The sequence below is a fragment of the Malaclemys terrapin genome, chromosome 12 (genome assembly GCF_027887155.1).
Source record: "Malaclemys terrapin pileata isolate rMalTer1 chromosome 12, rMalTer1.hap1, whole genome shotgun sequence".
In the NCBI taxonomy this organism is placed as follows: Eukaryota; Metazoa; Chordata; order Testudines; family Emydidae; genus Malaclemys; species Malaclemys terrapin.
Window position 1 is genome coordinate 28,823,241 of NC_071516.1, and position 27,045 is coordinate 28,850,285.

At 49.6% G+C, this 27,045-nt stretch overlaps 1 protein-coding gene across 1 annotated transcript in view; it reads left to right on the forward strand.

Moving 5' to 3' along the window:
• The window catches only part of NECAB3 (N-terminal EF-hand calcium binding protein 3), a 133,915-nt gene that overhangs the window by 12,069 nt on the left and 94,801 nt on the right, over positions 1-27,045 (forward strand). Inside the window, exons 2-3 of the mRNA XM_054046285.1 lie at positions 18,750-18,774; positions 25,111-25,219. Of these exons, the coding sequence (XP_053902260.1) occupies positions 18,750-18,774; positions 25,111-25,219 (134 nt within the window). The remainder of the gene's footprint in view (positions 1-18,749; positions 18,775-25,110; positions 25,220-27,045) is intronic.

Consider the following 27,045-nt stretch of genomic DNA (forward strand, 5'->3'; position numbering starts at 1 on the left):
AAGCAGAACAACAACAACAACAAAAAGCGGCCGTGCCACCCTAGGATTGGGCAGAATGCTGCCTCCGACAAGCTGCCGCCCCAAGCACCAGCTTGCTTGGCTGGTGCCTGGAGCCGGCCCTGGACAGAACCTTCCAGCTGAGGCGGTGGCAGAGATGCCCCACTCGAAGCGTTCACAACAATAGCTGATGAGATGTCCATACAGGACGGCCAGGGAGGTTTTTTCCTAATCTTTTCCCTGTTTCTCCTTTTCTGTAATTTTCCCAGATGAGCCTTGACCCTTCCCTCAGCATGTTCTGCCCCCTCATCAACAGGGAGATTCATTAAGGCAGCAGCCTGTTTTCCTCTCTGCTTTTGAATTCTAGTTTCTTGAATTCCCAGTGTTCTGCACAATGGGTGGGATTTTCCACAGCCCCTTAGTAGCCCCTAGAAGTGACTTTCCTCAGGCACTTGGGAAGATTGTACCCAACGTAAAGATCATTTCCTAGTCTCATGTGAATCCTTGCCAGAAGTTTTGGCAACTCTGTTCTCTCCCTTTCTTCAAGTATGGGGAGTTGGGAACTTCTCATTCCCCCTGCCCCCCCCCCCCCCCCCAATTATGGATCGCACCGAAGCGTATGACCTACAGAGAGGTTTCAAAGATAATTTTATTTATTTTTGGAAAGTGCTTTCTGATCTTTGGCTAAAGGAACTGATTGAGTTTGAAGTACAGTGTTTTTATTACAGTATATTTCCACTTCTGAACATCTCCAGTGCCTGGGAGACTTTTCTGCACTCCAGGGCTTCAGCACTATGACTCTGTGTGAAATCGCCCCAGTTAACAGGTTGAAAAGAGGCTGTGGTGACTGCCAACCCTGGGATCTGAGAATCAAGCCGAGTTCTCTCGGATGTCATGTGTTGTCGTTAATGATAATGGTTCTGCATTCAGCGCAATTCTGCTGATAATGTGAGAGCGCGAATGGAATCCAGCTCGCTGTCCCAGGGCAGGAAGGAAACAGAAGGCACTAAAACCTCCTTTCCTCACTAATTCATCAGATCACTTGACTCTGAGTGCACATGGGGAGCAGTTCACTTGAGCAAGACAGTGCCAGGTTAGTCACTTTCCTGACCCTTCTGAGAAAATCACTGTAGTGCCTGCCTGGTGCTTCTCCCAGGCCTACTTTGCAACCAGAAGACAAACTAATGAGCCCAGGCCCCGTGGGGAGGGTAGAGCTGTGCTCCTCAGCCATTGTAACAAAGCTATGGTGAGGCTGCTGCTTTCTTGAAATCCTTTCCTTGTTCTCTCCGTGCCCCTCTGTTCATTGTCCATCAGATCTAAACCTGGATTTTTAAGGCTGGTTTATCTTCCATCTGCTCTGCCAGAATTGGCCCTGACCTCTCTGTTGTTATGATTAAGTTAGAGATTTTCCTTCCTGTGCTTCTCAGTCTCGCTCCCAGACTCCTTGGTTCTTGGTCAGACTCTGGGATGTTGCCCTTCAGTAATATGGGTTCCTATTTTCATTCCCTGGAGCAATCACATCTGAGAGTCCAGGAGCTGAGGACATCATCTCGCCCTGTGGAGGTGGAGGAGCTGAGAGCTCCCAAGGCACTGAATCAATTCATAGGGAGCTTAATAAAGAAATGGCTGTTGCTTCAGCACTTGCTCTCTCCCCTTCAGCATCCCCAGTATATTCAGTTGACAGATTCTCAATGCAGTGACCAGGGCTGTGGCTGGCAGTGAAAAGTGCCAGATAGCAGCTCTGGAGAGAGACCCAGCATTACCTGCTTTGAGGGAAGGCAGCAGCAAGAGCATCTAAGGGAGACTGTCAAAATACACGGTCCTATTACAGGATGATGGGCTCTTTAAGAGCAGGCGGGGGTTCAGTGCACCTGTGACTGATTACCTGCCCACTTAGGCTTAAGGGAAAGCACCTGGGCTATACCAAGAGGGAAGGAGGAAGAGCAAGCTGGGGCTCTCCCCCAAATGAATGGGGTGACTTTGTGGATGATTGTGTGCTGTGGGTTAAACACAGGAGAATTAAAGTGGCAGGGGAGAGAATCAATGAAGCACACAGGGAGGTCTCAGAATGGGGAGCTGCTTTGAGGATTTAAATTTTCCAATCACTTTAAACAAAGAATTCTCTTCACCAGAAGACTGATTAGCAAGGAGTGTAACTGATATCTTTGTGGAGAACAGGCGCACTAGTTAACTGTTTTCAATTTCTGGGTGTACTGTCCGATAATGAACTTGGAACAGAGTATTACAAGAAATGTAAAGGTAGGATTAATCTACTTACAGGTATTTCTGGGATTAACTGGGGAGCAGATACGACGGTGTTGAGGATGCTATAAAGAACGTCATTAAGCTCAGTCATAGATTATGGGTGTCAAGCTTTTAGTTCTCTGTCTGGAGTGGAGGTGAAAAAGTTAGAGTCAATTCAAGCTCAAGCACTATGAATTGCAGGGTGTGCATTTCTCGTGACACCACTGGATGCGATGCAGGTAGCTACTGGAGAAACGCCGGTCAATTTAAGAATGAAAATGTTAGCTCTGACATTTTGTCAAAGGAAGTCAAGGGAAATAGCACACTGTAGCAACTGGACTTACCCCTGCATCACCTCCTGCTGGTCATCCATGGGAATTAGCTCTTCAACCCAGGAGCACCCTCTGCAGGCCAGTGATCCATTTGCCGTTGTCCCCCGTGTCCCTCCCTGGACCTGGTGCCCCTTTTACCTGGGATGCTCCTCCTCTGGCAGTAACCCCTCACACCCTCAGGGTCTCCCCCTCCCAGGGGAACCCCCACCCACTATCCCCACTTCACCTCACTGTTAGGCTACTGCCAGTCCCTGTCTAGCCCCCACTTACTGGGGCAGACTGCAGTGTAAGCCACTCATCACAGGCAAAGGGGGTTCAGACCTGCTGCCTCTGCCTACCCATGGGCTGCCCCCTGCAACCCAGTACCTAATAGGCCTTACTAGGCCTGCAGCCTGGGGCTTTCCTTGGCCGGAGCTCCCCAGCTCCATTAGCCTTTCCCCAGCCCTGCTCCACTCAGGTACCCTGTGTAAGCTCCCTGCAGCCAGGCCCTTCTCCCCCTACAGAGAGAGACTGCCTGGGTATCTGGCTCACAGCCTTTTATAGGGGCCAGCTGGGCCCAATTGGGGCATGGCCCCAGCTGAGCCTACTTTCCCCCAATGAGCCCAGGCTTCTTGCCCCAGGCACAGCCCTCTCCTGGGCTGTTTCTAGCCCCGCAGGGCAGGAGCGGGTAACCACCCTGCTACACGCACGTAGGAATACTGGACAAATATATGAGGAGTGTGGGGAATTAAGCAGACAACATTTGCCCAACACAATAAGCTTTCCCAGGGGAAAAAGGTGGGTGGCCAAGGGGAGAGGAGGATCCTCGGGGGAGGGGAGAAGCTCCAGGACTGAGTTTGTTTTGATTTCTATATAAATAAATTAGGCCCAGAGGGGGAATGTGTTAAGGACTCTGGACTAGTGGTGTTTATTTAAGGAGCCATGGAGAGGCTAAGCTGGAGAAGGGTGGTGCAGAGCCATGCTTGGCCAGTGTGGGGTGCTACAGGGCAGGCCTAGCCCTTTGACAGGTCCCAAAATAGATGAGAGAGGTGGTCATGATGTTTCTCCAATGTGCAAAGGAGGGCTCATCCATGGATTTGAAACATGGGGAATGTCCATCTAGGGCAGGCACCTTGTAAAATATAAATTAATAACTATGCTTGTACTGGGTATACGGGTGTGTAATCTTACTGATATGGGTGGTTTATGTGGAAATTACTGCCCTGTGCTGGGGGGGACAACAACTGCCCAGCTGTGTGTCATGAGTCCCACACTGCTCACAGCTCGCGGAGACCCTCCTTTAGCTCTGGTGCTAGAGAATATGCTGGAAGAGTGACGCTGAAGTTTGGAGCAGTTGCTCTGTGCTTCTCATTGACAAGGGTGACCAGAAGTTTGTGACAATAAAAATCATTGTGTGTCTACAGCTCCTCCCATCCGAGGAGCCAATTGGAATAATTAAAAAATGCCTTCAGAGAACCAGAGAAGTTAGAGATGGGAAGGCCCTGAGAGGTCCCACCTAGCCCATCTCCCGCTGTCAGCATGAGTCCAGAACAGGCATTTCATTCTCCAGTATTCTGTCCTTAGGCGACCCTGTCCCAGTACCCCAGGGAGCCTCTGGGGAAGATTGCATAGCTAGAAGGCAAGGCGCACATCAGAACATTATTTCCTTCTGCACACAACTAAAGACTCAGCCACAACCAAGTGAGAAAAACACAGGTCCATTTCCACCCTGCACTTACCAACCCCCGAGCGATGGAGTATTTGGAGCAGCTGTGAGCACTGCTCCTGCACTATTGAGTGGTTAGGATGGACTGAATGGAGACTGGGGCTGGGACCAGTGGCGGATTAGCCACTGGGCCAACAGGGCCTGTGCCCGGGAGCCCAGGCCAATTGAGGGTCCTCCATGCCCTGACCCCGCTCCCTGGCAGGAGTGTTGGGCAGGTAGGTGGGGCAAGCCCCAGCATGCAGCCCCTGCTGCAGCCCCAGGACTGGATGAGCTCTAGCTCCCTGCCACGGCCTCAGGGCTGGGGGAGCTCTCACTCCCTGCTGTGACCCCGGGGCTGTGGTGGGGGGACAGAGGTTCTCCAGTCTTGGGGATGCAGGGGGTGGGGAGAGAAAGGAGCAAACGGTTGTGGGGGCCACAGTGGGGGGGGGCATAATGTAGTGAACTGTGGATGGAACAGGGTGGGTCCATGGGGGAACGGGCAGAACGGGGTGGGGTCGTGGATGGGGCCACAGGCAGAAGGGGCGGAACAGGGCGGGACTGCAAGTGGAAAGAGTTGGGAGGGGCCCCCCACTTGCTCTGGTCCAGGGCCCCATGAAACCTTAATCCGCCTCTGGCTGGGACATAACAGACTAATGATGGGAAACACTGATCCAGAGCCACTGTGGTGAGCCATCAGGTTTGTACAGCCATGCGACAAATCAGGGTGTTGGGGTTCATTCCCGCTCTTCCCCTGACGCGCTGTATGACCTTTGACACGTCACGTGACCTCTTATACCCATTCTACAGATGGGCAAACAGCAGCCCAGTAGTACTTCCCACTGTGTTGTGTGTCATATGTGACATTACGCAGAGTCCAGGAGCGGAGGTCATTACCAGCCCTGCAAATGAAGTGCAGCTTCCATGGCACCGGGTCTTTCCCTCGGTCTCAGGTAGGGCCCAGTCCTGCAAGTCTTACTCAGGTGAGCATCTCTCACTCAGACATGAAGTGAGGGCACCAATTTGCATGAGGAAAGGTGTCAGGATTAGGCCCCTACTGGCGAAACAGGCTGAGTATTCAAAACAAACCATTATTTTTAAAGGGGAAAAATATATCTGCTTCAGGAATTTAATTAAAAAAAGTAACTTCCTTTAACAATGCGGTCCCTCCCACAGCACTTAAAATAGAACTTTACAAAATGGAAAAAAAACCACTCGCTAACTGCCTAGCCAGGGGCTAATTTGGGCTGCGTGGAGAGGATTGTGATTGCCATTCTCTAGGCCATTTGAAGACATCAAGACAGCACTAATTAGGGTTCCTATTATTAGTGTGCTTTGTTCTCAAGGAATCTAGCTGTGGTGGGATGGCAGGTTATCATTTCACCTGTCAGATTTCATCCCTGCAGTGGCTCACAGCAAGGAAGGCCTCATGCTTCACATGGGGGGGGAGCTGGGTTTGCTTCTCACACCCAGCCTGCACTCTAACAGAGTTATCAGCTGTCAGACAGGTAATGAGGAGAGACAGTGTTTGATTGGTTTTTATTGACCAATACATGGGTTGAATGCCTAGCAAGCACAGACCCCATGTAACATCCCGAGAGGCCTTGGGATCGCTGCCTCCGGAGGTTCTTAAGCTGTTGCTTGATCTTTCTTTTTGGGAAGTGGTAAAGAAGGGGAAACAGGCAAAAGAGGTTCATCCACCTGTTGTTGTATCATCCCCCAGGTCAGCACTGATGGATGGTTTTTGAGGAAGGGGCTGTATTTGCCGCTGGTGTAGATTGGCGTTGCTCCATTGACTTTAATAGAGCTGTGCCGGTTTTGGAGTATATGGAGATCAGAAATAGGCACTTGCCTCCGAGCTCTGAATCCTGCTCAGGGCTCTCTAGGGACTCAGATACTCACAGATTAGCCCTAAACTCATAGATGGTTCCTGGCTTGATGTGATTTCAAAATATGCTGTACAAAGCAGGAGACCTTGTAGCTCCACCAAAGGAAAATTCCTTCCTTCCTCCCCTAACTACTGGCCGCTGTTCTGAGCAAGACAGGATCATTGTAAATGCAGCAGCAAGACTGTGGGAGAGCCACCCTGCTTCCAAAGTGACTTTCACCCCAATGCTCAGGGTCTGCACAAGGGACATGCAGCACTTAGGTCTCATCTAAAGGATTCCTCGGCACAGGAGGCACTGGGGTGAGTTGCAAGGGCGGTGGTGGTGGTGATGGGGAACTGGTCTGGTTAGTGGCTGAAAGGTGGAAGAGAACTGATACATGTACATGTAACAAAATAGGTGCTGAGAGCAGGGGTAATAAAAGAGATGGGCCTGAACCAGACAGATCAAATCCTGCAGAGTTTGGATGCCGGGGGGAGGTTTGACTCATTGTAGAGTCAGGGACCAGTTAGAGCATTTGGATCTGGAATTGACCTTCCCCTAAGTTCAGGTGCAGAGTTATCTGGGGACTCTTGTACCTCCCGTGCCACAGGGTCCGAGTGCCCCATCAACACGAATGAGTTTATCATCACAGCACCCCTGTGATAGGGAAGTACATCCTCACTTTGCAGAAGGGGAAAATCGAGGCACAGAGCGATTAAGTGACGAGCCCAAGAACACAGAGAGGGTCAGTAGCACAGCCAGGAATTGAACTAAGTTGTAGGCTGGTATCCTAATCACAAGACCGCCTTTCCCGCTTAGAGCGCGTTAGGGCTCAGATCTAGCTCTAGCTAATAAGACTTTGCACATACAGCTCTTATACACTGGGAGTGTCTCCAGGCACCCTGCAAATCTCCCTGTAGCACCCTGGGAGGTGCTGTACATAGGGTTTACCAGTTGTGTTTGACAGACAGAGAAATGGAACCACAGAAAGGTGAGGTGACTTGGTCCAGATCTCACAGTGAGTCAGTAGCAGAGCCCAGGAGTCCTAGCACCCAGTCCTCTCATGTAATCAATAGGCCACATTCCCCTTCTGGAGGACAAATCAAACCACCCGGAGAAAGGTTTCAATTTTCTATGGCTATTTTGCATCACCTTACAGAATTGAGGAGAGAAATCTCCCCCTGCTCTGGAATTCTATGGGATGGTTAATAAAGACCCATGGAAAGGATTTCATTCTCTACTGAGTTCTGTAGGGTTTTAGAGCCATTTCATAGGCTTCCAGAGAAATGTCTATAGAAGGGCTTCTCTTTTTGATGCCTGCTGCATTCTAAGGCATTTTTTCCCATAAGGATCCTTCCCATCTCAAAGTGCTGTGGACAAAGAACAGTCTGCAGTGTGATCAGGATGCATCTCTGTGAGCCCTGGCTCTCTGCATACAGTCAGGCTCCTAGCCTAGTCTTGCTCCCTGAAGGGATGCAAATCAGAAGAGAAGGCAGTTGCCAAGCCAGTGTCTGTTTAATAAGAGGGCATCAGGCTGTGAATACAAAGGACAAACAGCAATTGGTAAGGTGATGCCAGCAGTTTGTTAGGTGATGCCACCAGACTGGGTACAGTTGTCTAGGCAGTTACTCAGGTGCACCCATGGGACACAGGTGGAGGAGGGAGTTCAGCATTAAAAAAAATCAGCAAGAAGCCAAGAGAGAAATGAGAGGGACAAAAACAGCTGACGTGGGGCAGATGCTGCCAAGTTTTCCTGGCAGGAAGAGCCTTTCCCAGGTAATGACAGCCAGGAACTCTCCTATGGCAACACCAGCCCGCACTCACCAAGCATTGATTTTTGGGATTAGCGGCAGTTTTGTAAAACCAAATTCAGTTTGGGGAGAATCCAGTTCTGAAATTTGTTTTGCACGTTCAGTGAATTGAAAGAATCCATTGCGGGTCTGTGCCAGAGCGGGGGTGTGAGCCGGGGTTTCCCACCCCCCAGGAAAGCACTCTATGCCCAGAGCTCACGGATTAACTCCCCTGTGAGGTGTGCACTGGACAGTAGGTGAGGTAAACCATTGGGCCACCGCAAAGGGAGAGGTGAGAGCTTCCTTGGGGGATGTGGAGGGCTCCCCTGGAGTCATGTGGGAGCTCTCTCTGTGGGGGTGGAGAGCAGCACGGGGGCGAGGGGCAGGTGGGGGAACAGGGCTTTTAAAGAGCCACTTTGTTCCCCTTGTGTGGAGGAAGAGGGTTGAGGGGAGCACAAGCTGGAGGCTGTGTGGGAGAAGCAATGGACGGGTATAAAGCTGGATCTGGTACTGATGGTGGTTATAGCAGCCTGAACGCCTGGCCTGGGGATGCATCCCCATTGGCCCAGAGACCTGGAGGGAACAAGCAGAATGTTCCCTCGGCCCACAGCAGATGAGCCTCCCTCACAGCTTCTTCCACATGACGCTGGGATTTCAGGGGCGGTCTGGGAGAGGATGGGATTTGGGGCGGGGTAGGCAGGGAGCATGCAGAGCAGCCTGGGTTTCAGGGTGCACTTTGGGGGAGGCCAGGATTTGGGGGCTGGGTGAGGAGCTCTGGGAGAGGCTGGGAATGTGGGGGGCTGGGAGAGGCGCTCTGGGAGATGCTGGGAATGTGGGGGGCTGGGTGTGGAACGCCAGGACAGGCTGTGAATGTGGGGGGGGGGCTGGACGGGTAGCTCTGGGAGAGGCTGGGAACGTGGGGGGCTGGGTGGGGAGCTCAGGGAGGGACTGGGAATGTGGGGTCTGGGTGGGGAGCTCTGGGAGAGGCTGGGAATGTGGGGGGGGGCTGTGAGTGCAGGAGGGCTGAATGGGGCACCACATGCTGCTGTCCCCCTGCACAGGGGTAAATTTCCCCATTCTCCTCAGTGCTGTAACAGCCGTGGCAAACCGCTGGCATCTCAACCAAGAAGGGGCATGAGTGAGGAGCTAATGCTCAGAGAGATGCCCGGTAAGGCTCGTTGATTAGCACAAATGGGTTACGTGGGAAGGCACAGAGCCTTGGCCCTTCCCCCCCCATGGCTCCTCCGGCCCTGCCGTGCCACCCCCGTGACCCCCCGCCCGCTCCTCCGGCCGTGCCCGTCGCCCCCCCATGGCTGCCTGCCGCACTGCGGGCCGCCAGCCTGCACCCCCCCTCGCTCCTCCGGCCGCTTTTGGCAAGGCGCCGCTTATGGAACATGTGCTGAGGGGAAGTGGCTGCTTCCCCTGCACCCCGTTAGCTACGCTACTGGTGCTGAGCTCAGCAGAATGGAAACTGGAAATGCAAGATGCAACAGTGGCTGGGTGCACACCGCTCCCACTCTGCGGCTTTGGCATCCAGCAGAGAGTTTGCTTTCACTCCAGAGAACAGGCTTGTGCTGTGTCCTTTGTGACTGCAATAAATAAAGCCCAAACATTTACTCAGGGAGGGAAATGGTTTGTGGGCCACAAGTCCCCGCACTCCTCTTTAATAGCTGCATGTGGACAGGATCCACAGTGGCCAATGTTCCACCCCCCGGCTATGCACCTCAGAGCTGCTGAGGCCAAACCCAGGGCTCCCCAGAGCGGATGGATCAGAGAAGTTAGCCCAAAAAGAGGAGATGCTTTGAAAAGATCAAACGTGGCTGTGAAGATTGTTAGCTGCATTTGTGCCATCCTCTTGGTCCCCCTTCAATCCATGCTTCCCAGCATTAAACGCCTCCCTTGTACTGACTCACGCTGCTCAGATTCAGGAACACGGGGTCGTGCAGGGAAAGTCTCCTGTAGTTCTGGCTTTCCCAGCACACAGGAATGAGCCCAGTGAACTCTGGGAGATACACTGAAGCTTTATGCTCGTTCCTTAATCACAGACATCGGCATGGCTGCAAAGTAGCTCTGAGCTGGGGGCTGGCTAGGAAAGGGCGGAGAGCGGCAAATTTAGCCATAGCCAGACCAGCTGGTCTGAATTTCTGACCTCAGCGACACCCCCAATGAGAATGTCCTGAATGCTCCCTCAGACTCTCACATCCTCTGGATCCTGGGCCTGGCCGGGTAGGGTCTGACTTAGTCCTGTGGGTGGGCAGCACTCAGCACAACGGGGCCCTGATCCCGCCTGGGTATTTTGGGCACTACCACAAGGCACAAATTGGCTACTACTAATAAGTAATAATTGGAAGATTCATTAAAACAGGATTATTCCGACTGCTCATACTAATAGCACTTTCCTTCAGTAGATCTCAAAATGCTCTGCAAAGGAGCATAAGATCATCATTGCCATTTTATAGCTAGGGAAACTGAGGCATGTGATTTGTTCAAGGTGACCCAGCAGCAGAGCTAGGAAGAGAACCCAGCTCTCCTGAGTGCGAGGCTGGTGCTCTAACCACTAGACAACACTGCTTCCAGGGAATGCAACTCTCACCAGCCTGTATAGTGAGAGAGGCTGTATCTCATCTGCCCTAGCTGCAGAGGGCATTGCAGAACACAACCAACAGCAGGCATACCCCTCGCAGTGTCAGCAAGCTGGGAGCCAATGCAGACGCTGCAGGCGACAGTGTAGTATGCCTGGCTCCATCACATACAGCCGAGTGATGCTTCCTAAAGGTGCTTGTGTCTGCGGCTGGAGACCAACTGGGAGGTTTGCGGGGCTGTACAAGCCGGCACTGTGGAAGTTCAAAGGGTTTTTTTCTGTTTTATTTGGTCTTAAATCAAAGTTGTTTTCAGGCTGATGCTGATCGGTTTGTAGCTTTCGGTCTGGTTTGGTTTGGAGTGAGAGCTCACTTGACCTGCCCTGTGCATCTCATTTAAAATAGGAATGATTTCTATAGTATCTTCCATATCAAAGGCTGTCTAGGGAACCTGATTGGGATTGCTTCACCACTCCCTGCCTTGCAGCTCCCCTGGGCTGGAGTGTGGTAAATGTTTAACATCAAAAAGCAACATAGCCGAGCAGGCTAAGCTTGGAAGGCAAGAAGATGATTGTGTCCAAGTCACACAACAGGGGGAGAGTTTAACACGGGCAGACTGTGATTACCTAAACTGGACCATGGCTGGGACACAGCAGCCGGTACCCAACTTCTGTGACAAGAGCCACGGCTCTCCATTAACAACATGAGCTTCGAGTTGCCCTTCTGTGCCATCGGAATGACAGCATCTCCTGTAGCACAGCGCCCCTGGACCCTCAACTGAGGCATAGCGTGGTACTAACTCGGGGAAAGGGGCCCCTGCAGAGTCACTGCAGCACTTAGGTGTGTCCCCTCCCCCCCAATCCAGGACCCTACACTGCCCAGCTGCTGTGCCTGCAGAGCAAGGTGGGAGGGTGCTGGTGCTCAACCAGCTGGTTCTGTCTGTGCTCTGGCCCTGACCCTGGCCCTGGGGATCCTGGCCTGGCTTCAGAGGTTAGCTCTGGAGTTCTTTGGACCAGGACTGCACTGGGTCCCTGCAGGGGTTTTGAGTCTTCCCATGGAGGAGTGGGGACAGGGCCTGCTCAGCCTTTGCAGTCAGGTCCATGTCTTCCGCCTCCAGGCCCTGCAGAGACTCCTTTATTTTGCAGGTAGTTGGCATGGAGCATGTTGGCATATGCCTTCCTCCGCCACCTCCGAGGGCTCCGATATGACAGGCAGCTCTTTTGTCTTCATCCGAGGGGTCTTCGGTGAGACCTCTCTGAGCTGCCGGTCTTCTACCAAGACCTCCTCTGGACCTGGAAGCTGGTCTCAGCGACAAGGTCTGTGATGGCCGCCGAGGGGGCAGATCTCCTCACAGAGCCCCTGCTACACAACCCCCAGCTCGGTGTGCAGGTGGCAGAGTCCCCCTCCGTTCGCCAGAGGCAAGAACCACCAGAACTGGAGACCTCCTGGACTACGACTGGGGGGACTGGGTGAATCCCCTGGTGTTCAGTCAGCGCATGGGGCTCTCTACCCCTCATACTTCCTGGCACCTACTCCAGGAGGTGAGGGCAGCCTTACTGCCCACCTCTTGGCCCTTCCTTGAGTGGGTCTTGCAGGAGGGTGCTTCCTACCCACCCCTGGCCCTCCAGATCTTGTTACAGGCCCCTTGCCACATGAACCCCCCGACCCCTCTTGCATAACCTGAGCCAGCTGCATGACTTGCAGCCGGCTCATTTCTGAATCGCACCTGGGGAACAGATGTACACCTTTGTGCTCCACACATTCCATTTCTTCACCCTCGTGTCCAGCCATGACACCAAGTGGTGGGACCTTCTACCTCCTGTGGAGGGTGAGGAACCCCGGTGGGCCAGTCTGTATTCCACCCTGGTCCCATGGCCCGCCGGGGATATCAGCTGGCAGCTCCTTCATGGAGCCGTGAGCATGGGTGTGTACCTGGCATGGTTCACCCCCCTCCGTGCCCTGCCCATGGCATATGAGAGACGCTGGCACACACCTACCTGAAATGTGCCGGGCTGTAGCCCCTTTGCTGGCTCCTCCAGAAACTTCTCCTCAGGTTCTGGTTGCACTTTTCCCCACACCTCCTGATCTATGCTCACCTCGTCTGTGGCTCCACTCGTCAACCTCCTCCTGGTGCTGGCCGAGGTGGCCGTCTATAAAACCAGGAGGAGGATGCTGAACAGGGAAGTGCTCTGTGACTGTGGGACTATTTCCATTCCTCCCTTGGTTCATGTATCCGGGCAGAGTTCCTCTGGGCCGCGTCCACTCATAGGTGCTAGAACTAGGGGTGCTGGGGGTGATGCACCACCTCCTGGCTTGAAGTGGTTTCCATCATATTCAGGGTTTACAGTTTGGTTCAATGGCTCTCAGCACCCTGCTGTACAAATTGTTCCAGCATCCTGCGTCTGCTGGCTCCCTAGACACCTTTGAGGAGCAGTGGGCACTGTCCAGGGTTCTCTGCTCAAGGTCCCCCTCAGGATCCCTGATTTTGAACCTGTAACCCTCACTCCTGTCCCTGGTTTATCATTTGTTGTCCCCCAAATTCATTTGAGTTCTTGGCACAGTAGCTCCTCCCCTTATGCTGAGTGAGGGGCCTTCAGACATGGATGGGCTTGTGCCCACCCACCCTGGGAACTCAATAGGTGCAGAACAAGGTGGTGCCTTCTTTGCTCACCCGAGTGCGCACCCAGTCCTGCAAGCCATCCGTGCCCAGAGCTCCCATAAACATCAGTGTGAGTTCCATGCCCAGGGACACACAGGACTGGCCCTTGTATTTGCATGTTGCCTTTGTGATTCTATCATCCCTGAGACCATGAATGCAAAATCAGAAAAGATCAACACTCAGGAAAGCAAAGCGGAGAGAGTCTGTCCATCCCCCACCTGGGCAGGGCTTTGCTCTAAAATCCAGAGAAATCCCCAGTGGAGGAAAATGCAGGTTTCCTCATTGAGTGGTAGGCTGGAAAGCTCCGAAGTGCATCAGCCAGTCCTAATGGGATCTGAGAGAGCCAGAGCAGAACAGCCTGGCCTGACTCAAAGCCTGTATCCCATAGGTACCTCTTACCTAACACTGGCAGGATCTGGGCTAGTTTATATCCCTGCGGCAGCACAAGATGGGGAGGAGAGGTGCATGTTCTGCTGCAAACAGCACCCTTCTGCTGAGGCATCAGCTGCTCCGCATGCTCGCTAAGGGGAAGCATGATGAGGGGTGGGTAAAAGCCAGGGGGTTGGGAGTGTGACCAGCATAATAAAATCCCTCTCCCCAGCCACAGGACAAAGGGTTTCTTAGGGGACAAGCTGCAGTTTCCTACAGGACGTTAGTATGGAGGGCAGGAATGCATATGGAAGCTGGAAACTTTCACAATAACTCAGTGTTTGCACCAAAAGAAGGGAAATTTAGAGAAGTGACAAAACATTTCAAAGGGCTAAATTCTGACTCCAATGGAGCTCTTCACCCATTTACCCCAGCAAAGAATTTGGCTTGTGACGTCTAAATGTTCTGTCTGGTACCTGAGTTACAGCCACAAAAGCTGGGCATTCAGATGCAGAGGCCTAGTTCATGCATGGATGCAAACAACAGAGAGAATGATGGGTATGAAAGGGACCAGCACACTTCCTACTCATAACTGGCCTCTAGTTCCCAGGTTCATTCCTAGAGACTTTTTAGAACATAGGGACAATACTTGCTAGCCTCCAATCTTCTGATACAGTACCTGGTTTTAACAAGAAGTCGCATAGACCAACAGATTGTAGACACTGAAAAAGCAAACTGTAACAAACTCCAAGAAATAATGCTGTTACAGAAGATTCAGGAAAGAGGCTGAGATGGTTTGGACACATGTCAGGAATGGACTTGGAAAGGTTACCATCTGTGGCAATACATGCCAGAGTGCAAGGAACTAGAAATAGAGGAAGACCGAGGATGTGTTGGATAGACCTGGTGAAGAATGACATGGAACTAAAAGGTTTAAAGAAGAATGAAGCTGTGAAGCTGGTGCAAGATAGAAAGTGGTGGAAAGATTTCATTTGGCCCCATCATTGCTGTTGAGCTGACGGAAGGGATTCAAAGAGAAGAAAGAGGAAAAAAAATCCCAATGCCACTATATAAATCCATGGTACACCCACACCTTGAATGCTGCGTGCAGTTCTCGTCACCCCATCTTAAAAAGATATATTAGAATTGGAAAAGGTGCAGAGAAGGGCAACAAAAATGACTAAGGATAGTCCAACCCCCTGCCAAGATGCAGGATTTGTTGCATCTAAACTATCCAAGACAGATGGCTATCCAGCCACGAAGCAGTGCAATGAAGCAGTGCATGTAGTGGCATTGGCTACTATCAGAAAACAGGATACTGGGCTAGATGAACCATTGGTCTGACCCATTATGGCTGTTTGGATGTTCTTAAAGAAAATCTAAGGGGAAAAGGAGTTCAGGAGAGCTGGCAGTTTCTCAGAGACAATATTAAAGGCGCAATAGTAAACCATCCCAGTGTGAAGGAAAGATAGGAAGAATACTAAGAGGCCACTGTGGCTGCATCAGGAGCTCTTTAATGACCTAACAATCAAAAATGGAATCCTACAGGAAGTAGAAACATAGACAAATTGCTAAAGACAAGTACAAAAGGAATAGCACAAGTAGGAACTATAATAATCTAGGGACTAGAACTCCCATCTGCAAAGTCAGGATAGCTGATGTTCTGACTGTGCTACCAGGAAGTCATAGAGCAGTCCAGCTAGGGAGCACTGTGGCTATCAGCTGATACAGGAAGTACTGCCCAAGAGACTCAGCATGGCGATGCCCTGCAGCCCTCTGGTTGGCCAAGGGCCCTATTTAATCCCAGGAGTTGGCCCAGGAAGATGTCTGTGCATCTTTGGCCTGCTGCAATGCCAGACTTTGCTTGGGTTTGAATAGAGACTGGGAGTGGCTGGGTCATTACACATATTGAATCTATTTTCCCATGATAAGTATCCTCACACCTTCTTGTCAACTGTCTAAAATGGGCCATCTTGATTATCACTACAAAAGTTTTTTTTCTCCTGCTGATAATACCTCATCTTAATTAATTAGCCTCTTATGGATACTTCCACCTTTTCATGTTCTCTGTATGTATATATATTTGTTCCATTCTATGCATCCGATGAAGTGAGCTGTAGCCCACGAAAGCTTATGCTCAAATAAATTTGTTAGTCTCTAAGGTGCCACAAATACTCCTGTTCTTTTTGTGGATACAGACTAACACGGCTGCTACACTGAAACCTGTCTCTACAATGAGATTCCGGGCTTCTCACTGTGTGTCACTCCGAAGCCTGGAATGTCTGAGTCAGTGTGAAGTGGTGGAAGCAGCTACCAGCATGGCTGAGAGCTCTTTTTGTTCCGAGTATCACTGGGTTCCCCCATCACTGGGTTTCATGGCCTGTTACTGTCCAATTTTAGGTTCTCAGCCATTTTAACTTTACACATTATAACCCTGTAACATCAAGGCATGTGTCTCTGCCATGCCAAGAGTCCTAGACCATGATGGTATCAGAGGTAAGTCAATCAATCACCACTCTTACACCACAGCTTAATTGGTTGTATGAGAGAATGCACAGATGGGCCAGCTGCCACACTTCCTCAAAACCACCAACACAACACAACCAGCACACACAATACCGCAAACACATTGTCCCTCATGTCACACACTGCTGATTTGCACATGCACAAATCAGCATGAATCTCGTAGCATAACACAAGCTGCGCACAAATCAATACAATTCTCCCAGCACAACACACACAGTCGCGCGCACACACACCCCCGACTCACACTTACCATAAAGCCATGAGAGTCCCCAGTCCATCGCTAGTTATTTGGACTGTGGTAGCACCTCGCAGGCCCAGCCTCGACCAGGACCCCATTGTGCTAGGTCCTGTGCACACACTGAATAAAAAATGTTCCTTGCCCCAAGGAACTTACAGTCTAGTTTACGCTTCTTTCTACTGTCTGCACTGAAGTTGGATTTCCATTTTGAGACCGATCACTGTTCAGTTTGAATAACCCCTTTCACCAGGTAACCAAGCTGTTTTTATACCTTGCCTCCCTGCTCTCTATTTTGCTTGACAGTATTTTGTGAGGCTTCAGTAGCCTTCAGGACAAATCTCGAGATTTTAGTCTCCCCTACATTTGACTTTCAGTTTGCTTTGGCTAGCTTCCAACTAGCAGCCCCCTTGTAATGGGGTTCCATCAGACGAGGAGGGCAGGGCTAGAAGACACCCAGGGATTGTACTGCAGGAAGTGGTGGTGGGGATGATTAGTTAGATAGCACGTGGTAAACAATTCCCCCATGGCTGGTATTGCCCAACTCAGGGAGCTATGTGGGTTTTACATCTTCCTCTGGAGCACCAGGAACTGACCACTGATGGACCCAGAGTAGTGAATTCGATAGACCATTGGTCTGCTCTGGTGCGGACCAAGGTGGGATAGCTAACAGAATGGGTCCTTGATCCGTTGTGTATGTCCCAAGTTGGGCTAGCCTACGGAATGGGTTCTTGGTCTGCTCTGGTCTCGCCCAAGTTGGGCTAGCCAACGGAATGGGTCCTTGGTCTGCTCTGGTGTAGCCCCAGGTTGGCTAGCAGATAGAATGGGCCATTGATCTGTTGTGTATGGCCCACAGTGGGCTAGCTGACAGAATGGGTCATTGATCTGTTGTGTATGGCCCAAGGTGGGCTATCACATGGAATGGATCATAGGTCTGTTCCATTTGGGCAGGACTTCTAACACTGTTTCGTTACCGAGGAGCACAGCCTGTGAAGTGACTGCCTCTCAGTGTAAGGTTATTTCCCTTTTTACATTTTCATTATAATGTGATTAAAAGTCACACGAGCTTTGATCAGATATAACCTCTCGAACACGATACAGCCGTGAGCACTCACAGCCCGGCACATTATAACACTGCAGCATCTTTGACGTGACTTACAAATGAACAGGCTAGACTGTAACCTCCTAAATTCATCTGAAGTCAGCCAAGTGTGTACTGATTACCAGCCAATCCCAGAGGAATGAAGCGTGGAGCGAGATCCCCTTAACATTAGCTCAGCTCATCTGCTTTTGAGGTGTGTGGGTGGCAGGTCAAAGCAAGTGATAATTTCTTTTCCACCTCCTGCCTAATATTATCCATATTCTTTCATCAGACTCAAAAGAAATCAGTACAAAATGTATCAGACGTGAAACAAAGAAACAGATTACCCCCTTATCCAGAATTACTTTAGCCAGAAAACTGACTTTCTGTAGCCAGCTCCTTCATCATAGCCAGAATGACTCTTAAATGCATGTTGTAGTGGGCACAGAATCAGTTACTGCTCTGCCCTCCCAAGAGGGGGAGGAGTTTTGCTGCTGGGCGGGCTGCTGTTAAGGAAGATCATATAGGGAAGGGAAGTCCCATTTCCTTAGTGCAGTTACTCAGCGATTTTTCTGATGGGTGAATTGCGGGAGGTGCTGCACTAAGTGCTTAATGCTGTTGTCTTTTTAAGCAAGTGTGGCTTGGTGGAGAGTGCACTGTACTGGAATAGGCCTCAATAAACCTGGGTTCTCTTCCTGGCTCCACCGCTGGCTGAGTGACCATGGGTGAATCACTGCTTTGTGCCTCAGTTTCCCTCTCTGTAAAATGGGCACAATGATACCGACTTCCTTTGTAAAACACTTTCAGATCTACTGGGGGGAAAGCCCTCTATATGAGCTAGGTGTCCTGGTAATTATTTTGTTTAAAGGAGCTGAAACATTGAAGACTTTGAAGGAACAACTATGGTCATGTGCTTGTTGCATGTTGCAGGCCACATGCTGCAATCTGGTCCTTTCTAGTTTGGATCCCTCCATGCTCGCTACTCTAAAGTGAGCAGAGGAACAAAAAGATGCTCTGGCACATGCTGGAGTTTGCTAAATCATAGACAGGCATCCTCAGGGCTCTGTAGATTGGAGGAGAGAAACAGCTTGAATAGTTTTCAAAGGAAAATCTCCTCTGTGCAAACCCATCCCACATTGGTAATTAACACTCCAAGGATGTGTCTACACAGCAGCAGGGAGGCTGCTTCCCGTGTGGGCAGGGCAAGCAGACACATGCTAGCCCTGCTCCAGCTGGTGTTCTAAAAGTAGCAGTGTGTCTGCAGTGGCATGGGCTGTGGCTTGAGTTAGCCACCCCAGGTACAATCCTGGCCAGCTCACGCAGGAATGAAAAGACGATGCCCTCTATCCCCAGTGTTGTTACAACACCTTCTGTGTTTTTCTTTTCAGGTTTTTCGACGAGCCAACAAGAACGGTGAGTACTCAGGACATTGTATCCTATCCTGTTCCCAAGCTGCCTGTAGGAAAGTAGATTTAGTGCTTTCCCTATGGAGGTGTCTGCCAATAAAGTGACAAAGAAAAGAAAAACATCTCATCGGCTGAGGAAAAGAGCTCTGAACCTTCCCATCCTCCTTCCCCTGCTGCCTCTGGGAAAGCCTTTAGGGAGATAAAGAAATGCAGCACAAGAGTTGCCTGTCCAGATTAGACATGGGGCCCACCTGCTCTCTAGATGTCTTTGACAGTGGCCTGTGAAATAGCCGCCCCCCACCCCACTGGACAAGTACAGAATAACTTGCTCCTAGGGGAAGCTTTCTCCTAGCCCCCTTATCTGTGGTTGGTTTGTGGCCCAGCTGTATGAGGTCTCTGTCTGACTGCCTTGTGTGGGGGTAGCGATGTATTTACTGAACTTACCCTGTGTTATTCTGGAGAACCTCGTTTTACTAATTGTATGAACCCAGCAAATAATCAACTGCCACCAAAACCAGCTTCCCTTCTGCAGATTTAAAATTAAATAAGGTGCTCTTGGGCTGAGAGCCCAATGGAGCAGAATTCCTACGGTTCTGTCTATAATGCCCTTCATATTCCAGGTGCACACGTATGCGATCACATTTTCAGGGCACCCTGGCTCTCCTGATGTTTGGTAATTCAGGCCCTTCCAATCTCACACAGAACTTTGTGCCATCTCTCATAAAAATTGTCCCAGCCCGTGAGCCCTGTGCTATTACCTAGAGCCCTAGGCATCTGGGTTTGTTACAACAGAGGAATAGGAGAGATGGCTAACCCCTGTCTATAACCTGACAATCAGTGCTAACCCCTGCCTGCAGCACCCGTACCTGCGCTTGTTTCCATTATCCAGGCTGACCTCTATATCAGTCCAGGCCTTTGCTCTTTCTCTATAACCTGACGTTCATTTGATGATGCTGTTTCTGGTTTCATTTGAATTTGGCTGTTGTTGCATCCTCCCTGGCCCACGCTGAAAGCAAATTCACAGCCTATGCAAAACCAAGAACAGACCCCCATGTAGCCCAGAGCTGGCGTCTGGCCTCCAATTGGCTAGCCTCCAATTGGCTAGCGAAATGAAATCAAAGCACACTTCAACACATGCACATTATGGGCCTCGTCCTCAGCTCACTTGTGCCAGATCTAGTTCCTCCCTACAGCTACCAGCACCTATACGACTGAAGGCAAACAACAGGGGAGAAAGAAGGGTTCTGCTTCCTGCAGTGCATTGACTTTGGCTGTTATGGGACTTCAGTGGGACTGTATGACTCAGCTGCTACTGGAAGAACTCATATAGTCAGACCACAGCCACACATCTACCTGGTTAGCCTTTAGGACTAACAGGTCCTTTCCAGTGAAGTCCTTGTCAGTCCCACAGGGCCCAGGGTGGAGGGCTGTGCCCATCCCTCGTTTTCCCTACAGACCTGCAGTAAATGTGCCTGACAGAAAAAAATTGGCCTTGAAATGTTGTGCTGGACCCATGGATGAAAACACAGTTTGAGAGGAGTAATCTTCTATCAATCCCTCCTGTACCGGCTAATAGTCATTGAGTTTAAGGCCAGAAGGGACCACTAGACCATCTAGTCTCTCCTCCTGAATATCATGGGTCACCAACAGTACACAGCACCTACGCACTAATCCCAACAACCAAAATGAGACCAAAGTGAATGACACCGACAGGAGACTGGACTGTTCTGTGCCTCGGGCGGAGGTGCCCCAGTGTCTGAGACCCCTGCAATGTCAGGGAGATGTTTAAGTGAGATCTACCCAGATAATCCTGGCAAGTGACCCACTGCAGGGAAGGCGAACCCCCCCATCTCTCCCCAGGTCATTGCCCATCTGCCCTGGGGGAAAATAGAGCATGACAAGCCACATAGCCCAATGTGTTACTGTTCTGCCAGCTCTGCAATGCAGAAGATTTGCCCCAGAGCCAGAGAGGAACAAGAAGCCATTCAGCAAAGAGAACCCACTGTGACTGGTTCCCCCTGGGGCGCCACCTGGAACTGGGGTACTGTAGAGCCCTCTGACCCACCATCCTGGGCTCCCTGTCACACTGTGCTGCTGTGACAAGCTGCAGAAACGCTCCTGGTCTTACATTTCCACCAGCATTCACACAGGCAGGGACTCACCCAGCTGCAGCTACTTGCAGGATCTCTGACCAGCCACTGCATGTGAACCAACAAAAGAGAGTCTACAGCCAAAATAACCCCCGGCTTTCTAGCTTAGGACTCCAGAGTGGTACCGTCTTGCCCTGGTCAAAACCCCAACCAGTCTGAATTTATTATCCAGTTCGCCACCCCCTCAATGTGGAGAGGAATATGCAACAGCCTCTCTGAGCTAAGATTCCCACATGCTTCACTTCAAACTCACTGGTTTAGATTCAAACATAAAATAAATTTATTAACTACAAAAGATAGATTTTTAAGTGGTTATAAGTGAAGGCAAACAGATCAAAGCAGATTACCTAGCAAATATACAAAACCGCAAACTAAGCTTAATATACTAGATAGGTTGGATATGAATAGCAGATTCTCACCCTAACTGATGGTACAGGCAGACTTGTAGATTCTTAAGACACAAGCTGCGTTAGCTTTACAGTTTGGGTTTTTCAGGTCTTCATAGACAGGCTAGAAATCCCATTAGCCTGGGTCCAGCACTTCCCCCAGTTCAGTCTTTTTTCCTCAGGTGTTTCTAGGAGTCTTCTTGTGTGGGGAGTGAAAAACAACAGATGATGTCACTCCCTGCCTTATACAGCTTTAGCATATGGCGGGAACCCTTTGTTTCAAAACTTGGTTCCCAGACTGGTTTGTGGAAAAATACTGACATCCCAAGATGGACTCCAGAATCATGTGGCCTGGTCACATGTCCTTGTGGAGTCATAGCAGCCATTACTTACAGTCTGTCTGGAGTGTTCCTGGGAACTCACCAGGTGGGAGATAAGTTTCTCCTAAGGCCTATTGTTTTCCCTAATGGCTCATTGCCCTGAATAGGCCCTTCCCAACCAGCTATGTCGACCAAGGACCGGCAACCTTTGGCACGTGGCTCACCAGGGTATGCTCCCTGGCGGGCCGGGCCCGTTTGTTTACCTGCCACGTCATCCCTCGGCCCATGCCACTTCCCGCAGCCCCCATTGGCCTGGAGCGGCAAACTGCAGTCCGTGGGAGCTGCAATCGGCCGAACCTGCGGACGTGGCAGGTAAACAAACCAGGCCCAGCCCGCCAGGGTGCTTACCCTGGCGAGCCATGTGCCAAAGGTTGCCGATCCCTGATCTAGACTGAAAGCATCTTGTCTAGTGGGCATTACCCAAGTGTAACTACATTTGAAGTACAGATACATAGTCAGTATTTATAACTTCAGATACAAAAATGATACATGCATACAAATAGGATAATCATATTCAGCAAATCATAACTTTTCCAATGACACCTCACATGACTTATCTTGTACAAAATGCATCATAATTATGTCATAACTATATTATAATAATATTACTGTGACAAATATGGGGTGCAGTATCACACCCACCCCACCCCCAGCAGCTCAAAGCTGCTGGCTATGTCGGCTGGACTCTGATGGGAATATGTCTTGTGACAGACGCAGACCACTGGGGTACAGGAGTCTGGTAGAGGACAAATATACTGGTCACTGGATGAGTAGTTTTCTGTTCCCTGAGTGACCAGAGCAGGGGCTGCACTAGAGTAATCAGGAACCTGCTAGAGCCAGTTAAGGCAGGCAGGCTAATTAGGACACCTGGAGCCAATTAAGAAGAAGCTGCTAGAATCAGTTAAGGCAGGCTAATCAGGACACCTGGGTTTTAAAAAGGAGCTCACGCCAGTTTGTGGCGTGAGTGTGAGGAGCTGGGAGCAAGAGGCACAAGGAGCTGAGAGTGAGAGGGTGTGCTGCTGGAGGACTGAGGAGCACAAGGGTTATCAGACACTAGGAGGAAGGTCCTGTGGTGGAAATAAGGAAGGTGTTTGGAGGAGGCCATGGGGAAGTAGCCCAGGTAGTTGTAGCTGTCATGCAGCGGTTACAGGAGGCACTATAGACAGCTGCAGTCCACAGGGCCCTGGGCTGGAACCCGGAGTAGAGGGTGGGCCTGGGTTCCCCCCAAACCTCCCAATTGACCTGGACTGTGGGTTCTCCCAGAGGGGAAGGTCTCTGGGCTGTTCCCCAACCCACATGGTGAATTTCTGAGGCAAGAAAATCCGCCAATAAGCGCAGGACCCACCAAGATAGAGGAGGAACTTTGTCACAGTCTGTATTTAAGAGATGAACCACGTAGTGTCAAGGTTTAGTAAAAACTATTTCCCCATGCTAATTTTTCCCCTACTGTTACTCACACCTTCTTGTCCACTGTTGAAAATGGGCCATCCTGATTATCACTACAAACTTTTTTTTTCTCTTGCTGATAATAGCCCAATGTTAATTGATTAGTCTTGTTATAGTTGGTATGGCAACATCCATTTTTTTCATGTTCTCTGTGGATATATATATCTTCCTACTGTATTTTCCACTGCATGCATCTGATGAAGTGGGTTTTAGCCTACGAAAGCTTATGCCCAAATAAATTTGTTAGTCTCTAAGGTGCCACAAGTACTCCTCGTTTTTGTAGTGTCAAGGGTCCTCCCGGGAATCGCTCTGCTGAGTGGGCCTGACAAGGTGGGGAAAGGAGCCCTTGCCTTACAAATGCATTTTGTAGCAACAGCAGCCAAAGGGCTCAGAGCCACATTCAAAGGGGAGCTGTGGGCTCCGATCTCCTGCCCCTACAACTGGATTCCTGGCTGTTTCCTTTCTCTGATCACTTGCCAAGCAGCATCTGGTTGCTGCATTTGCTGGCATAGAAGAGGGAGAACTGTATTTCACTCTTTTCCACTATTATACAGCAAGGCAGAGGATAACAGTCACTTGTGTGCCTGATGCCTCCCATGACACTTTTTGCAAGAATTGGGTGTTAGCCCTGGCATCCTTCTTAAACGCCAGTTTGGATACTAATATGCTGGATCCCTCAAGATGTGACCACTAGTAGGTAGAGCAGGGGTCTGGGGATCAGGATACCCAGGGTTCTGTTCCTGGCACTTCCACTGACTCATGGTAACTTCTCTATTTCTTCATCTGAATTGCCACTTGCTTGCACCAGTGTTACACAGGTATAACCCCATTGGTTTCTTTGGCATTACGGTTGCTTTACAGTGATATGAGTGAGAGGGGAATCAAGACATAGAATCCAGAGGCCAAAAGCCTGTTAAGCCCTCCTTCTAATTCCTCTTTCTGAGCTGGGTTATTCCCTTTGGTTTGGTTAGCCCAAGATTTTCATCTGTGGCAAGTGATTTGGGGAATCTCAGTTCTTAGGAACCCACTGTGAGACAACTGATATGCTGAGCCCTTGTCCTCTGAAAAGCAGACCCCTTTAAGGCGCCTCACATTGGACTGCTAAAGACAGACATGCGTAATCACCAGTCCCTTTTGAAAAGCTTCACTAGTTTGCTGTCAAGCTTAGTTTGAAATGTCCCCAGTGATGGGGCTTCAGCAGCTTCCTCTGGGAGCCTGTCACTAGTCCAGCAGATCTCAGTGTCAGGGAGTTGGTCCTTAGAGTTTCCTTTCTGAAAATGGGATAATAATACTGAACTACAGGCATTTTGTGAGGCTTAATTAATGCATGCTTGTGGTGTGCTTTGTGGGCCTCGCCTGGAACGAGCTATAGAAGGACTACGTGTTGTTATTATTAGAGCTGTGCAGAGAACAGAAGTTCTGCTTGGTGAAGGATCGTAGATTGCAAAATTTGACTTCATTCTGAATCGGAGAGAGAACTGGGGGCTTAATACTTTGGTTTCATTTGGGTTGGTGGGTTTAGTGTATGGTGATAACTGAACATTTTGAAACACTCTGAAGGAAAAGCCCCCCCACCCCCAATTTTTGTTTTAGTTCACTTCAAAAGATTTTGTTTTGACAAAATTCAACTTTAAAAATGTGCTTGTCTTATAATGTAAACAAATGGGAAATGAAAAGTTCTTTCAAAATGCAAAATGGAAACGTTTCCTTCCCCAAATGTCGCTGGGATGTTTTGACAGTATCAGGGCTCTTTTTCCTTGCGTCTCTTCCAAAACAAAATTCTGGGGAAATCTACTTGATTTCATCAAGTATTTCTGTTTTGACAGCCCTGTGTACTTTGATGGAATGCGGTTCCATTGAAATGTCTATGACCATCCAGAACACTCCCAGTCAGCCCACACTTCTTGTATAGACTTTACATGGCCTGATTCACTTCTCTTTGCAGCTCTATAATTATTCCTCTCTTTTTATTTACATGCAGATGATGGCAAGCTGTCATTTGAAGAGTTTAAGAACTATTTTGCTGATGGTATTTTAAGCTCAGAGGAGCTGTGGGAGCTGTTCAGTGGAATTGACAGGCATCATTCAGAGTAAGTACTATAATGTCCTAGCCAAGAGGATGTGAAGCAGGATTTAAAACTCCATTGTTTGTGGATAGGGTGACATTTGGAGATTTGTGCAAATAAACCTCTGCAATAAATATTAGGCATCAGATAAATCCACATCGTGGAATTGTCAGATATTAAAATTCATTGAATACCAGATATGAATGTGGCTGCAGAGTCTGACATTTGGAGACAATCATTATCAGATTTATGTGAATTCATTCCAAGCAACATCCATTTAAAATTATGTTACATTGGTTTGCAGTTTAAAAATCTGTTTCAGAAATATGCACCACCGTCAAACCATATTAGAGCCGAGATAGAAGCATGCAATGGGATCAAAACAATGACAATTCTGTGGCGTTAGTGACACATGGGACCTCAATTCTCATTTACATAAAGGCTGCTTTGCCCCACCTGTCAGCATAAAGGGGCCTTCATATGGGATTTAGAGTGACTGAGAATTGAGCAGGAGTACTTGTGGCACCTTAGAGACTAACAAATTTATTAGAGCATAAGTTGTTAGTCTCTAAGGTGCCACAAGTACTCCTGTTCTTTTTGCGGATACAGACTAACACAGCTGCTACTCTGAAACCTGAGAATTGAGGTTACTTTCAATGAAAATAGTGAGCCGAGTTCTTATTTCTATAGGCTGGAGATATCCTAGAGGAACAGTAGAGTTACTCCAGAATTCCACTGTTACGGAGATCAAAACCTACCCTAGTGTATCATTCTACGCAACGTACATCCAGATGGCATGGAAATGCTGTATTTAATGTTTGAACCAGAGTAAGGACAAATTGCACTTTTTAAAATGATGGAGGCCAATTTTATCCCTGGCCTACATCCATGTAAATGAACGGAGTTGCACCAGGGAGGAATTTGGCCCTAGGCTTTCTACACCATCTGGGAGCAGCCGGACTCTCTGATCTGAGTAGATCCTCGGCACAAGCAAGCAGAGTCTCAGACTGCCGGGCAGAGAGGTCATCTCTTTCCAACGCTTTCATTGTCATGGTATCTCAATAGCTCACAAACATTAATTACTTTCCCCCGCCCCGTTGAGGTAACACAGTTTTCCCTGCAGTAAGACAGGGAACTGAGGCACAGAAAGATGAAGGCCAGATCCTCAAAGGTAAGTAGGCACCTAACTCCAAGTCTGTTGCAAGGCCAGGAACTAAACCTAGATCTCTTGCTTTAACCGCATTATAGACTCTAAGGTCAGCAGGGACCATGATGATCATCTAGTCTGACCTCCTGTACATCGCAGGCCACAGAACCTCATTCACCCACTCCCATAATAGATCCCTAATCTCTGGCTGAGTTACTCAAGTCCTCAAACCATGGTCTAAAGATTTCAAGTTACTGAGAATCCACCGTTTACACTAGTTTAAACCTGCAACTGACCGTGCCTCGGGCTGCAGAGGAAGACAACCTCCCTTTCCCCACCGTCCTGCATTATGGTAGTAGCAAGATCAGGGCGCCTGCTGTCTTTCCATTTCCATCATTCTGCAGGGTCTCCAGCATATGGAACATAGGGTTTAGCATGAGCGGTGACAGCTGCCACCACCGTGTTTGTATTACCAGAGATTAGAGTCTGTTCAACTTTTTGCCTAGCAGCTGCACAGACTTGTGAGCTCCAAGGGGGATTCCGTTGTCAGAAGCCTGATTGCTGGTTCTCTGCTCTGTCATCTCCAGACTTTTCTCCCCTTAGCCAGGTTTCAGGTGGAACCGACAGCTTTTGCATTAGACCTGTTTGTCTTGGAGGTGAGACTGTGAAACTTAAAGTGAGCAACCAGCCCGCAAACTGCATC